The following is a 16,857-nucleotide window of genomic DNA, read 5'->3' on the forward strand; positions in this document are numbered from 1 at the left end:
TTCTATAATACAAGACAAAGGAAAAACTTAAAACCCTGTAGTGGCAATTTTTGTTAAAATAAACACAAGTGAACTCTTGTCTTTCTGTAAGTTTAATTCAAGTTTCTGCGGCCGGGCTCACAGCACAGTCAAACAGGCTGAAAGTGCAGATGAGCAATGAGCACAAGGAAAGTCAGAGTTTTCATACACATCTCTGAGTCATTCATTGTGTAAGCATAAGGTTATTATTATCTCATCAAGCACAGAAACAGTACAGAAACATTGCTTCTTCAAATAATACAGTAGCTAATCTTAGCTTATCTCCTGAGCATTGTCTTCCTGTAGCTCCAGGTCAACCATCAGACGTACAAAGGTGGATGACAAAACCAGAGAAGCAGGAACCACACAGAATGTTTGGTACTTTGCTTGAAAATTAGTTAAACTATTTAGTAATTATTAAAATTGTACCAAATTACTTTTGGTGGATAAAATTAGTTTAAAATAAACTAATAAGTTCACCAGCACTCAAACGCAAACTTCATTTAACAAATAAAAAGTCTAATTCATGTAATTTTCACATAATCTGGAAGATAATTACAAAATATGGCCTGTTCAGAGTTTGTGCCCGTTTCACAATAATTTATCAGGTTCTGAGTTGCAACAGAAATCAACACTGATATTCAGCTGTTTTGAAGATTTAATTAGGACATCATTCAACACAACCGTCATGAGACCGAAAGAGAGCGAGATGAAGGAGGATCAAAGAGGCGTCAGGGAGAGCTGAGGCATTTGAAAGAGATTTTTTTAAAGCGAGTCTTCACACCATAACTAAAACACAGACAGCTGCAGTGTGATTTGTGAGAAAAGAAAATAACTCTAGCTGGTGGCAATTTATTCCTAATGAAACCAATAATAGCCCCTCTTTCAGCCACAACAGCAGCCCCTTTAGGCCGTAACTACACCTTAAACATTTATGTCCACGGATGATTTATAGGCCAAATGAGATGAATAATGTAGATCGGCCGCATTGTTAGTCAGGCATCTGGTTAATTCAGGCCACGTAAACGCCTCTTCATTATGATGTCCTCATGCTGTTCAAGCATCTGCTCCTCCAACCGTGGCTGAACCGAGCTTCCACCGGCCTCTATCAGTCATTATACAACAGGTAGTTTCGTCTGATTGGTCGCACACGCTCTTAACTGGCGCTAATAATTCCAAACACGTTGCGTGGGGGTAACCTTGGAGAGATGATGCAACCTGGCACCATTTCCTGGTCCTAATTGGTCTAATTAGGCATTACATTTCAGCTTGCCAAAGGAAATATCGCTTCTGATTTGGATCAAATGTAGCATCTTGTTACTGTGTGGCCCAAAGGTTACAGGTTTAACTTGCCTTTTCATCTTGTGTTGCACGCTCATTATTACTTTGGAGAATTGCACTGTGATCCATGAAGACATGTTTATCACGCCTTAATATACAATGGACAAAATGAATGGCTTCATTATTTTGCTATTCTTACAGTTTGAAGTGGAATTAAGGGAAGGTCACGGGGGTCATACTTTTTAGCATTTCTTGGTTTGAGCTGCCGGTGGCGCTACAGGAAAGGTGAGTAGGATTCATCCTCAAGGGTCCGTTAACATCCACAATGAATTTCATCAGAATCCAGAAATTAGTTTTCGGGCAAACTGTACAAGCTACATGAACCAAAGTTTTCCAGTCAGACTTCTGTCATACTGGATAATTCTGCAGCACGGTGTCTATGACCTTTGTCAAAGTCCACTGCCAATGCAGGTGCACATATGCATCCTTTATGTAGCGACATGACATAAGGGTCATAAGGGACATAAGAAGTCAGAGGTCAGTGGGAACTTTTACATATCCTAATTTGCTAATATTATTATTTCTTCACCCTGACTACTCTACTCTATTTGCCATTCACAGATATAGTTGGAAAAAAAGACCTTTAACATGAATATTTCAACACATTGTCATCAAAACTAAGAGACACCAGCCACGCTACCACCTCTGTGAGGCTGCAAGTTACCATGGTCTCCATCACAGTTTAGCGTGTTACATAAAGTAGAGCTGAGGCTGATGGGAATGTAGTTAGGTTTGCAGGTATTTTGTCATAAAACAGAGAACAATTTCAACCTGATGGTGGCGCTCTATGGCAACGGAGGGGAAATCAAAAAAAAATCACTACTGATATAAGAATGTCTGTGCCAAATTTCATGCCAATTCATACCATAGTTTTCAAGACATTTCCCTCAAAGCCAAAAATGTCAACTCATGGTTGACAGTCCAGGGATTACCAGAGTCAGTGGGGTATGAAGTAGGGCAAGTGAACCATGGGGTATCATACGCCTTCTGCATCACTGTCTCTGGGGATGTCAATATAGTACAGCTCTGTGGGGGAAACCACAGCAGAAGAAATATTTTTAATTTCCTCTCGTGGTATTTATATTTTAGTCCTTGTTAAACAGCCGCTTCACTCTTTGTAATCGTCAATATCTGCATTGACACAGACACCTCTGCGCAGCTAATGGAGCTGTATCAATAAATCTGTTTCTTCAAATCCTTGACCTTGAATAATAAGGAAATAAAAAAAAAAAATCTGTTGGAATTCACTGGTGTGACTAACACAAAGCCTCTCTGAGCCTCCGACTAGACACTGAACAGCAAAAAAAAAAAAAAAAAAAAAAATTGTAAATGAGGGGCAATTGTTATTCAGTTATTCAGCTTATCCATAAGTAAAGCTCGTCACTGATGAGTGTACAAAGCCTGTTGCTGAGACACCCACACTCTCCCTTACAAAAACCAGCAGCAGCGAGGATACAATGGTAAACACACAAAATGATTTGCCCTTAGTGTAATCTCTGTAATATAAAAAGAGTCCCAGACACACCAGACAGGAGCACAAACCCTGAGGCTTAGTCCTTGACAACTGTAAATTACAGATACATGACAGATTAAAAGGCAAACTTCCTAGTTAAACTTTAACCTCGTACACTTACCGTAGTTTACCTGTAACACACAGTCTGTCTGCAAGTGCTAGAAAGTGGTTTAGATAATGTGGATAAACTGGTGGTTTGTTTATAACCTGTCTGACCACCTGACTGCTCGTCTTTCTTGCCCCAGTCAACTTTTTGTACCTGGTATTAAAATGACTTTGGTGAGGAAAATATTACTGTATAAATCTGGTAAGAATTGTGGCCAACACTATGAAAATAAGATCCAAGTTTTCATGAACCAAAATTTCAAATGTTACCAAGTTTATCTGTCATTATTTCGTAGCATTTTGTTGTTAATGTGTATCTATTCAAGATGTCTTGAAACAGAAAAAATAGTTTCTAAATTTCAAATCAACTTTGTTGTTGTGATCTTTGGAACAATATTTAAAAAGTATATTCTCACAGTGCACAGTATGTCTGCAATGTAAGCGAAACTATCTGGAATTAGCATAAGCAAAAGTAGGCGTAGCATACTACTGCAAAATACAGTGAAGGAAACAAATCACTGGGAAAAAAATGCTTTCTCTCTATTGTACACACACACACAAGAACACGTACCGAGCAATGTCCTGGTTGTCATTATTGCTGAAAATATGAAGCCAAAGAGAACTGAGTTGACCTCTCCCCTCACTGGTTTCTCAGATCCCTCTTGGCCTTCCTCCGTGTCCAGGACGATCTCTACCAACAATTCCAAACTTCTGCTTTAGGTTAGAGGCAAGCAACATACTGAGTGACTGAGACAAGACACAACAAAGTCTGCCGATTTTAATATGCATAGAGAATGTGTCTGTGCACTAATCAGGGCAAAAGCATGACCTATGGATGAGCTAAATAAATGGATGCCATTTTTGTCCAGAGCCGTTTCCATGACAACTGAGGAATTCCATGCACTAGGAAAAACCTAGATGCAGTTAAAATCTCAGGGGAAAACAAGTAACTTTGGTATAAGTGTCCATCTCTCCTCCCTAAACATTTTTGTCTCGTTAGCTATGAAGTTAATCCAGAGAAGAGAGGGTTTGAACCTCTCTTCTGATTGGCTGACTGGTTTCTGATTGATCCAGTGAAAATACAGGAGAGAAATAAAATCCTGCAAGGTTGAATGGTGGGTTCAGGAGGCCAAGGCTTAGGCCGTGGTATGCTTTGTTATGATATCACAATGTTACAGAAGCCCTGATGACTCATTTTAAGCCACAGTTTCTGAATACAGGCCGTGTTCATTTCTCTGGACTGAGCCCTTTGATACTTTCACAGGAATAATATGTAAAGAACCAATAATCGTCACCTTTAACAAAGTTTGAATATTTTACGGATTTACATGCTCCCCAGATGATGGACCTTTTTTCCATTTTGAATGATTTTTAAGTTTCCTGTTAGGCCAGTGCTATTGTAAGGCGAAAATGTTAGTGTTACACACTAGATATCCAATTAGCACATTAAAAGTGCCTGAGGTGGTGAATGGTTTAATTTGAATGACCCTCTGACCTTTCTGCTGACTCTACCCTCAGGACAAAATGTATATTTTAACTATCCTGCTATTAAGGCCTCATAGTACAGCAAAATTTTCCGTTTGTTGTTCAATCTGTGAGTATTATTGAGCTGTGGGTGCCCATGGGGTTTTAGACTTTGTGAAAACTCATTCCTCTACACAGTCTGCTGAGGGAGAAAGCGCTTGCAGGCAGCAAGCAGAAAAAGCAAAATGAGGGTTAAGTAGATATTGAGAGGGAGTTGCTTTTGTTTGGAACTCGATTCTGTACTGTATCCCAAAAGAAGGAGCAGACAAGGAGAAAGCAGTTATTTTCAACACAACCCCACTTGAAGGTTGGCTTTCATATCACATCTAAAGATTACACATGCAGCAGGGCCCTGGCTAAACCGAGTGCCAAATGAGAAGCAGCACAGGAGAGGCTAAGGAGCTGGCAGCAGGAACTGAGCAGTGCCAAGAGCAGCAGCAAAGGCCCCCCAGAGAAACACCAGCCAGTCTGCACATGAAATGACCTTCTGCGAGTAGGGGACAGCCATGTGGTTGTAAGTGACAGGCACAGCCAATGTCATTACTGCGATTAGCTATTCAGGTCCAAAACAAAGAGCTGACTCTGAGTGTGTGACAAGGGCATACGTACTGGGCGTCTGCCACTAATTCAATTAGGAAAATTTGGAAATTGCAATTACATACAACAGTTATGTAAGCATCTGACCTTGTCTAAGCACCACTGTGGCACAACTGCAGGTAATATCACGCAAATCTGAGTGTGGGAGAGAAATGACCTGCAGTAATTGAATATGTTCCGGTGAAAGACATCTGAAAATGATAGGTCGAGGAGGACTGAAAAAGTCATTGACTCTGCATTAGGGAGCACACTGCAGCTCTCATTTCACTCCACACATCTGAACGCGACAACATTTTGTATTTCAATATGTATCATTTCTCAATGTCTGAGTCGTTGCTGAAGCAAAACAGAAAATTCATTTTTCATCTGGACAGGTGAGTCATAACAATTTTCCCACAGAGGCACAGGCAGACAGAGCAGCAGCGTTGGGTCTGGGTGTCAGTGACTTTGACTATTAGTCAGAATTTATTTGTAGAAGAATGGAGAAAACAACGCTGCTGTATCCTGACCCAAGACAGAGGGCACAGTAACACCAGCAATTACAACAGCAAGACTCAGTGAGGCTGGCACATTTGCTTGGGGAGATTAAACACATCCATGCTGAGCTTTTGCATAGTGCAGAGTTCAACTTTGCTGAAGACTGACACCAAAATGCATGCAGTAGATATACATTTGAAAATATATAATGTGTGAAAATATTCCAGTTTTTACTGGCAACTAAGATCCTTGAATAGATGAAAGAAGCTTATGCTCATCTGTTCCAGTGATTTTTTTTAACTAGAGTGCTTCATTCTTGTTGTAATCATTAATCCCAATATTTGGATGATCATACAAAGCCTGAAGATAAACAGGGCTCCTCATGAGCAGCTTTCCCAAGGCTCAAGTCTTTTATCAGTGCAATGAACATTGCCACTGGCCATTCGATATTTTTAAGCTTGTCTATAAAACAGTCTAATATCTAATTTAAATGATGCAATCTCTTCAGAGTTCAAAGATTTTTATAGTCCCTCATAAGGAAATTTGATTTACAGCACAGGGCACACAAACAAACAACACACAAACAACATACAAGAGGACATCGGACATCAATTAAAGCCGTCACAGCAAAGAGCCATAAAAAGGATGTATCTGCTCATAAATAGTGCCAAACCATTGGAATGGTAGCCATAATAAAGTGATGCTGAGCAATGCTGTCAAGGTTCAGTGCAAATGAAGCACCTAAGGAATAGACAGCTACAGAAACTACTAACTCTGTAAATAACACTCCTTATAATAACACTAGTGCCACCTCTCATACTGTACATGTTGCCTTTTTACTGATGGGACTTTCCAGTATAACTTATTGCCAAATTGCTGACTTTTGCTAATGGAAAACTTTACTCTATTTACAGGAAATCCATTCTTTGACACTCTAAAACAGTAGCTGCCAGTAGCTGCACAGCACTACTTGCAGTCTAAGACACTGTTTTAGAGAACTGAATTTAGAAAAGAAGAATTGATTAATGGAGAAAACAGCTATTTTTATATGTGAAACTATAGAGTTTATTAATAAATTACGAGATATAAGAGCGGTGCATTGATTTGCATACTTGCTAATACCTGATAGCGTGTTTTAGGCAGTCGGATCAACTCTTATAAGGAATTTAAACCTGTTGTTCTTCTTGATTTTTCAAGTTCACTGTATCATCCTAACCTGACATAATACCATGGTCGCCTCACAGCAAGATGGATCAATGAGTTTATATGTTCATACATAAAAAAAAACCTCCTTTGACTGGTGACCTTTTCAATATGTTTCTCCACCTTCTGCTCATTGCCTACAGATGGAGTCAAGAAACTGCTGGACTTCATAAGATTGAAATGATGTTAAGGACTAATAACTGGGAGCTGGCTTACGATAACATCAATTTGGGAACAGACATTTATTTAGTACAACCGTGTAACTGATCAGGATCATTTATTAGGGTGACAGCAAATGGAGATGTTATGCCTGTGAATAAGCTGAGCTGATGAGCTTTGAGGCAAACCACATTAATCAGTGAGCGGGGAAAACATGATCACCGACAGAAACTGAATGCTGTCAGATAAGATGAGAATGAGTCCACAGCAGTCCAGGAGACCAGAGGTAAAGCAGCCTCAGCACTGACTCCTCCCTGAGTTATCTGGATTCATCAGCCTAACATTCATTTTCAGGTCTTAAATGAACCACTGAACAACTACAAGTGGGCAATCAGATTGGAAAACAGCCAGGGGAGTGATACTGGGATATCTTCCTGTGGTTCAGGGTCTGAATGTCAACCTTGGTTGAACCAGAGCTGTTTTAAAGCCTTTTAGGAAGGTCAAGGTCAAGTCTCAGGAGACTGCTTTTACCGTCCAAGAACCAAGCTGTGTGTGCCCCCCCCCCCCAATCTCTCTGTGACCCACCACCCAACCCCACGCCCTCCTCTCTCTTTCTTTCTCTCCTCCTGTTGTTGTCTACAGGTCCTTCTGCACAGAGCTGCAGTTACAATCTCCAATTGCAAATGCCTCCACGATCCTGCTCAACACCTGCTGCTAAATTTATTAATATGAATAATAGTAATTGTTACTGTTATTAACTATTATTAATACTATTCCCATATCATTAGCAGTATTATTCTCTCTCTCTCTCTCTCTCTCTCTCTCTCTCTCTCAAAGTGCCTGTAGATAACTTCTGTTGTGATTTGGCGTTGTATAAATAAAATTTGAGTTGACGGTCCTTAGAGAGTGAAGTCTCAAGAAATTCAAGTACATCTCTTTTGTTACTTAGCTCTGACTTGTCCAAGTTTCAAACAATCATTTCTTGATTGATCAATTTACAGATTACTTCAATAATTATTTAAGATAGATCTGGGCCTGTAACAAGTCTTACTGCAAGCATTTCAGTAAACTGTACTACAATAAATCACGGGGGTTTCCTTTAGAGCAAGCTAAAGATTTCCAAAGCTCCACTTAAACTTTTGGGACAACAGCCTAGCCAGTACACACAAAGTAGAAAACCATGTACTTGTTGGAATGGAGGAGCCGGGGGATTTGTGTTGTTAAAAGGATGGAGGCTTGTGTTGCGTGACGCCATGGACAGGACCAGCTGATGGGGAAAACAGTCAAAGAGTCAGGATGAAAAATCTATTAACTCCAGCCCCAGTCCATCTTGAACCTTGAAACTCTTAATTGCTGCAGTTTCACATAAACTGATATTCTCAGTAAGACTGCATCTATCATTCATTATCAGTTTATTTAACCTTTACCATTCTGATTAACTAATTGCTTGGTCTATAAAATGTCAGAAAAGAAAAGAAAATTTCTATCACCAGTTCCCAAAGCACAAGGCATTGTTTCTAATTGCTAATGCACATTTTGAATACATTTTTGTTCCCAATGAATCCTGTGACTACTTTATTTTTTATAGAGCTTCAAAGTTCACGTTTGTCCTCAGGCTCTAAACTTTTAAGCCAACATGGTCGAGAAGTCCATAAAGTGAGTTCAAAGTTCATATTGAATATTGTTATTCCTCAACCCAGGCTACTAGAAATTCTGTTTTTATACAACAAACCTGCAGCAGCAAATATGTCCTGTAGGAAGCAGAACTTCTGTGACCGGATCATTTTTTCAGTGAACATACTGAGGACATGTTGTTAATTTACATATTTGGCAAGTTGCAAACACGTTGATAATAAATGTATCATTAAAATGTTCACAGACAACACATGCACCTATTGTTTTACAATATATTCAACCTCCTAGTGACTCTGTTGCTGTTAATAAATGTAGCCTTTCATTCATTCAGAAAATACACAGCAACTGAGCAAAATCCATATTGCATTTGTTATTGCAGCTTAGTTGTTTAATAATTAAATTATCTAGGGATTTAGTCTTCTTACTATTATCTTTCTTGTGAGCTTTTGGTTCTTATTGAAATTTTGTCACTCATGTTAAAACTGAATTTTCATTGATTTGATTGATATATGTTTTACTATATTTAGCATTATTAACTTTACAATGCCATTATATTGTTTTATGGTTGTTATTATTATTATTGGGGCTCTTATTGGAAGCAACATTGATGGTATTGATAGTTAATTAGAATATTTGTACCACATTATAATGCATATAACATGCTGGTGCAGAGAGAAAATCTTTCATCCATCACTTTTTTTACGGAACACCACCATGTTTATTGACAAGCTCCATCCCAGCTGAGGGCATCACTGCCTCTCTGTGCTCCCTCAGTGTGTTGCTCAAAAGTCTTTACTTGTGTGCTGTTTTCTTCGCATCGATCTCAGACGGGGACAGACGAGGAAACGGACACAGGGGAAATTTCCATGAACTCTCCGGTGTCTGATCCACCTTCAGATTAAGTCCAAATCCTAACCCTAGGTAAAAGTCCTTCACTTGTACACAGTGAATCGTGGTCAAACAAAATGACAGGTACAAATTGAAGCAGTTGCCCTGCAGAAAGCCAGAGGATTTTCTTCTTGTAACCAACAGTGTCAAAAACACAGACTGGTGAGGCGGGGATATCCAAACGGATCAAGTTAGTCAAATAGAGGATAATGTTGCTGTTCCTTGTCCACATACAGCAACAAATTTGAAATCCTCTGTTAATGTCACAGCATGTGCTTATCTGGTTAGTATTATTTCAATGACTGTGTTGAATTGTTAATTACATTGCCTATAGAGAAAAAAACTGTAGCCTCTAAAGATCTATCACACTTTAAAAATGAAGGGCTGTCTGTAAAGAATAGAGCACTGATGAGCAATTCTGTTTCCCTGACGAGTCCAAGGTGTGAAATATAGATGGGGGATAAAGGGAACATTCAATTCATTTGATAATGATGATGATGACGAGCAACTTGGGTCAAAGACATTTAAGTAGTTAGTGACTGAATTCATTACTGAGTCTTGAATTATTATTTTAGACTTATCTGTAGGAATGAAATGCAACACTGGGAAGTGATGCAGTAATTTCCCAGCATGCCTATTGGTAACCTCAAAGATGGGATGCATGTAGCTTGGGGGAAGAAGTTTTTCCAGTTAAGAAAAAGGATTCATCTCCTACTGTTAACCAAACCTCCCATATGTCACCCTGCTCTGTCTTCTTGTTTTGTTTTGTAGGTTTCTCTGGAAAGATACCTCCACCTTTTCTAAAAAAACTACTCCCTTCTTTTATGAGGCTTTCGATTGCTCAAACATTTTATTCTCTCAGACTTTGTAGTTGCTGGAAATACCAAACAATTGGTTCTAAAATGAGGCAACAAATGAAGAGCTATCCTTAAATCATCAGCTTCCTCCATCATTTTTCATTTAGCTAACATGTTGAATGTGCACAGAAGTTCTTTTACTGACTTCTGAATGTTGTTGCTGTTGGTTTGTCAAAGCTGCATTTCTGGGACACGATGGGGCAGAATAACTCCACAACAAGCTAACAGACACACAGCATTTGATCAATTATCATGATGTTGTTGCGGCTAAGAGCAGCTGAAACATGAGCGCAGCTTCTCCTTGTTTCGAGTGGTTATGCTAAGCTAAGACACTCAACAGGCAGAGAGTGGGAGTGATACTGATCTTTTTGTCTAACTCGCAGCAAGAAGGCGAATAAGCATATTTTCCTAAATGTCAAACTATTCCTTTAATATGATAATATTGACTAGTGGAGTTTTAAGTATTGTCAGCCAGTCTTTGCATTATAACCACCGGCCTTGTTGACTTTGCATCTAAAAGAGCCCAGAGAGCCTGACCGCTTTTTGTGTATGTCACAGTTTAGGCATCAATAAAACAAGAGCTGTGAAGGCCAGTGAAACTACGTGGTAAAAGTTCACCTGACGACGTGAGGATTAACTGCCCTTTCTCACATTTATGGATGCTTAAAACCATTTAATGAGCCTTGAAATCAATAAAGTGCTGTTTAGTGCACAAATCAAATTGCTCTGAATTTCAAGGTTATTGGGTCTGCCAATTTGCTTTGCATGGAGAAATCATTCCCTGCACTTAAGAGGAGTGAGATGATCATGTTAGCAGGGATATGAAATTTCATTTGTTCTCTGGTTTTATGTTTTTTTAACTTGTGCAAAGTTGTCGTTAAAGCCAAATTTACTTGGTGGCTGATTCGATTCGATAATTCGATTTCTAATTCTGACTTTCTGTGTGGAATGACTTAATCAGGATTAATCCTTTACAAAAATCTTGAAAAAGAATGTTTTTGTGAATAAACACACACAGTCACACTGAAACCTTAATAACTATAATCAGAATGCAAATCAAAAAAAAAAAAATGGGAACAGCTTTCCTTTGTAACTAACCTGAATCCATTCCTCATACAAACTATCCTCATTACTGGCTTCAGGGAAAGTGTGATTGGTAATTCTGGACATATTCTGCTCACTGAAGAGTTTATCAGCTGTACAAAAGCATCTAATTACAAGCTTTATCACCGCACTCTATTGAGCAGTCAGCATCAAATGACAGTAAATATAGATTGGTTTGGGTTTTCATCTCAGCACTTTCAGGCAATCAAGCCCAGAATATTTGAGACTTTTTGTACCAACCGTGCAGAAGCTTAATTGATCCAATGATGTAGAGGCCATTGCCTTGTAGTGAAAAGCCAAAAGCTAGGTGGGCAGTTCCAAACTTGATAAACACTATAGATGAACAGTTTAGCGACTGTTTTGTTTTATGCTTTTCTTCTTTTTCTGGTTGAAACAGTTGGACCCAACAGCTGCAGAGTTTAAACACAGATTGAGATGATGGTGGCCGATCAGCTGATGGTCAAAGTGCCTGGGGGGGGAAAAAATGTGTCCTCATTATGCCGTCACATCAGGCTAAAGTGCTGCTGTGTTGTTTCCCCGATGAAAGGTATCGTGAGCTCTGATTGCTACTTTGAAGACAATGTGAAAGCTGATTTGCAAGCAGGTGGTGTCGGCTGATGCAGTTGCAGATGGGTGAACATGTGATCAGAGCAGAGCGTGGCTGCAGATGAAGTGCTTGACCTTTCTCTCCGACCCAGTACGTCTATGGCGAAAGGGGCTTGGTAATCATGATCGAGTTCACTCTCTCACCTGCTGCACATTGACCTTGCAAGAAAAGCTTCACACAGCAGCTCTACATAAACATCATCAGATGCTGTCTATGTATGAGCAAATGAAACGCAGTGCAATGCATTAAAAATCAACAATTCCCAAAATAACTGCTTGTATTGATGAAAAACCTGGTTAAAGTAACAGTTACTTTCTGCCGGTTTTTCAGGTGTTACACATCTCTGAAGTGCTACTGAACATTTCATGCCAGTAATAGAGTCTCTCCAAACCTTCCTGCCACAAGAGCTTCTTTTTGTAGGGATCTGAAACCCTGACAGAAGCAGGATATGTTTTCATGATGCAAAACACCCACAATGGTGTTGATGCCTTCTCTGATGGATGAACTAATGATCGAACAATAAAAAGGTGGATTTATTTTAACTTTTACCTAAACACTTGTCAACCACCTGTTAAAATGTAGCTGTAGGTGATATACAGTATTATAGAAAATAATAAAATATTAACAAGCTAAATACATCATTCTAACTGAGCTGAGTATGCATTAGTATATACACATATACATAATTTATATAGCATTTTACTGGTGAGGTGTACGTAAGTAAGTCTTTTCGTGAAAAAAAAAAAAAAAAGTTAAAAAAGTGCAATAAGGAAATACATGGTCTTACAACACTGATACGCCAAACAGAAGACATCCGGCTGTGGATTGTTATTCTAGTGAAATACTTCTGGGAAAAGTTTCAACGGTCCCTATTCTGTGTTCTTTGATCTGGTTCTTTGTGAAGCTTTAGAGATTTTACTACTTATGGATTTAATGCTGATAAATCTTGAGGGTGCATTTACGCTTTTTGTGATGTTGCTCTCACATCAAGGCAAACTGGTGAGTCAAGCCTCCATTTATTTAGCAGCTGCTTGTTTTTTTTTGTTTTGTTTTTTAATCACTGAATGTTAAAAGCTTGCTGCTTTATTAGTGAGGAGAGGTTTAAAGACTGTCAGCCTGCTGCAGGTTGGGGAAATGATCTAATGGTATTTATGAAGCAGGGAATGGTATTTTAGCATCGCGATTGTTCTCCGCTGTGGTTCATCAGAGGACAGAAGTTCAAAGATTTATTCTGTGATTGTGTGACGTTGGTGAACTACTGTCTGGTGCAAACTGTGCTTCACACACTTATTTCTGGCCCCTGAACCACAGCACTACTACCTTGGATGAAGCCTGAATAGTTGATATAGCAGTTCAATAATGTCTATGTTATGTGCCATTCTGACAGCATGACATTAGTTAATAATAATAATAATAATAATAATAATAATAATAATAATAATAATAATAATAATAATAATAATGCAACAAAACATGAAAAGAATACATAAAAGAATACTAAAATAGCAGCGATAGCAGTTATGCAAGGAACAAGATGCAGTAATGGTCAGACAATGACTCATAATAAATGTGTTTGAAGGCAGAACAACAATCTAGCTTAGTACTGACCTTCACTTTCATACCACTCACAGCCACCATCAGATGACATTAAATGGCATTAAACCGACCCATTCACTGTAACCATCTCAATTAACTCAGCTCTCCAAAAAACTGTAAGTATGAAAAAACATGTCTTTTATCTTCACCACAGTCTACACAGTCTCCTCTGACAGACAGCAACTTCAGCCATAATTAATCGACAAACCACCAGCCTAATGGGAATAATAGGTTTCTGAGAAGAATCAATACAGCAACGCAACCCCCCCCCCCCCCCCCCCCCCCCCCCCCCCCCCCCACACACACACACACACACACACACACACACACACACACACACACACACACCCCCACATGCATCATACAGCTTTTCATCCCTAAGAGGTGACAGAGCATTACCTCGAGTCAAATTTACACTGCTTGTTCACAGCGTGCCTGTCTGGCAACTACATTAAGAAAAGGACATGTGATGCCTTCCTGGCTCTCAGGAGGGAGTGTGAGGGCTGAGAAGGACTGTCACAGCTGAGGTGCATGTTTATAGATCAGTTCTGACTGAGTGCTCCTTCAGAAAAGTGCCTTCATTACCAAATCGATGAGGCCATTATATCATTGTTACTTTCCACTTCATTATGGAACAGTGCGAGCTGAACACACATCCTCTAGGCTATAGAAAAGATGCAGCCTTTCTTTTACACTGTGTGTTTTGTCCTTGGATGTTCCGTTGTCAGTTAACAGCCTGTCATCCACAGTGAGACAGTAGCAAACAAATATTTACTATGATAAACACAGACAGCTCATTAGCAGTGTCACTTCAGGACCATGGTAAAAATAAATCAGCACAGCCACTTGTGACAGATTTATCAAGGTATTTTGTGTGTGTGTGTGTGTGTGTGTGTGTTACCTGTTACAGTCGACATGCAGCAGTAGGTGGGAGGCGCTGATGGTGAGGGCGATCTTGTGCCACTGTCCATCAGCGAGGCGGTAGGGGAAGGACTCGGAGCGCGGCTTGCCTTTGAAGCGGTAGTGATAGCGGATCTCCTCTCTCACCCCACTGCTCTCCAGCTCAAAGTAACTGCAGAGGAAGAGGTCAGAGGTCAGACACGCTCGGTCTCGGTTCAGGGTGGAGAAATATCGAAACTTATGGAAGACTAAAACATTATGGGTACAAACTCTTATGCAAAACAGGTTAGCGAACCATTTTCAAGATCTTTATTTGAGTGAGAAAGCTTCTAAAGTGACTTTTATATGTCACTGATCTGGTGCAACCAATCAACAATTAGTTGATTGGTTGGTTGAGCAACAGAAAAGTAATTCCACTGCTTGAAGTCATTTATAAAGGAAAAAAGGTTAAATATTCACTGGCTCCATCTTCTCAAATCTGAAATTTTGCTGCTAATTTACATTTTATATTATCATAAGTTGAATATCGTTCATGTTTGGACTGTTGGTCTGACAAAACAAGCAATTTCAAGATCTATATCCAAGACTCTTTGAACCTGAACTTATTTTCCAGTGTTTCTGAAAATTTCACTGATGATATTCTGTTGCTGTAGCTGCTTATTAAGCCCTTGGTGAACAATTAATTTACAACATGAGCAAATGTCTACAGCCGCCAACAGGCTAAACTAACAACTTGACCTGAAGGTGGTGCTAAGTTAAAGTTCATAGAGTATCAACAGTGCAAAGGTTTCTTTCTCTGTGGAGCAGGATTAGAAAATAAAATGTGAATCTGCCAATTAAAGTTTGACATTTGTTGTGTAGAAATGTTAGAGAAGAGAGCAGCGTTCACTAAAGTCAGTCTGATTTACCAAATCTATCCAAAATCTGACAATTTGTTTTCTAGACACCTCATTATTGACCAGACAGTTGGTCAAGGACGAATAGATCTGACTGGACAAAGTATCAGGAGAATTATCCTCTAGGGATCATGAATATTGATACAAAATTTTATATAAATCTGGACCAAGTATTTGGACAGACTAACTGTCGAAATACCCCAAATCATCTTGGGGCTTCACTGCTGTCTCTGCACACAAAAATATATTAACACAATAAAAGCTAGTTATTAAACTATGAAAATTAAATGTCACTTAGTCTCACAGGCAATCTCTCTGTAGCTGTGGTCTAGTAAAAACCACAGTCACACTGGCAGACAATGATTTGCTGATCCCATATTTATTAAAAAGTGCCACAATCATCCTAACCTCTGAATACACACTGTAATTTAATTACTCAGCTAACACACATAGCAACATAATGAGTACACACGAAGGACAGGAAGTTGATGCTTTCACAAACAGCTACTGATGTGACAGCTCAGTGCGAGCTTTGGGAGATATTTCTGTCTCAGTTTCACCCACTATCCTCACTTTGTGGTGTGACTGCAGGCGTTCGACCTGCAGCTCGCCTCAGCACCATGTGCACTCTGTTCTCCCGCCTCATCAGACACGCTGAAGTACGAGCCAGCCAGCCGCAGACAGCTGCAGCACGAGAGCCGCAGGCAAACAGTCCTGACATTTCAGCTTCCCTGCAGCTGCAAATGACCCCAACACTGGAACCCCTGGACCCTCAGCACACACGCCGAATATACTGTATGTAGCGAACACAGCTCTGATACATGCATACCAAACCTAGCTAGAACTTCGCCTATCCCAACATATTCAGGCACAAACACACACATACACACTCAGGGATCAAGCCTATTCAATACCAAAGCTCAACAGCTCTCATGCATATTTATGGGTAGGGAGAGTGGACCCACTCCACAGAATATCAATCAAGGCTGTGGGGCAGCAGATTTATCCATCTTTCTGTTTGGAAAATGAATGAAACTGAGAAAAACTCATAAGAACTCAACACAAACACATCATACTGTAGGATGAAATATCAGAAAATCATTTTCAGCTATACATTAAAACTAATGTCCCCATCTGCAGCTCAAAGACATGATATGATAGTGTTAGCACCACAGTATAGCTGATGGATATGAGATATTTCAGGGTTCAAAAGTCTGAGACCACTTCCATTGTATTCAGAGTAATTGCTGAGGTCTGTGAATGAGGGGGCATTGCAACCAAAAAAAAAAAAAAAAACGGGGCAAGAAACATGGGCAGTCGGATCATTAGACAGGTTGGAAACAGGCCCAAATCCCTCACTGCACAGAGGAACTGTGTGCACAGCTACAGTAAGCACAGTGCAGTAGGTCAAGGGTGAAAGGAGAGGCCAGTCTGTAA

At 39.7% G+C, this 16,857-nt stretch overlaps 1 protein-coding gene across 6 annotated transcripts in view; it reads right to left on the minus strand.

Annotated features, from left to right (window-relative positions):
* The window catches only part of LOC139628098 (protein kinase C-binding protein NELL1-like), a 245,478-nt gene that overhangs the window by 181,690 nt on the left and 46,931 nt on the right, over positions 1-16,857 (minus strand). For all 6 annotated transcript variants that reach the window (XR_011692683.1, XR_011692684.1, XM_071489463.1 and 3 more), the window contains one exon: positions 14,526-14,696. Coding sequence is in view for 4 of the 6 variants with exons in the window: in XM_071489463.1 (XP_071345564.1) it covers positions 14,526-14,696 (171 nt within the window). In the remaining 2 variants the exon portion in view is untranslated. The remainder of the gene's footprint in view (positions 1-14,525; positions 14,697-16,857) is intronic.

The sequence above is a fragment of the Trachinotus anak genome, unplaced genomic scaffold, assembly GCF_046630095.1.
Source record: "Trachinotus anak isolate AG129_WGS33_773 ecotype Australia unplaced genomic scaffold, CSIRO_AGI_Tana_v1 ptg000011l, whole genome shotgun sequence".
NCBI lineage: Eukaryota > Metazoa > Chordata > Actinopteri > Carangiformes > Carangidae > Trachinotus > Trachinotus anak.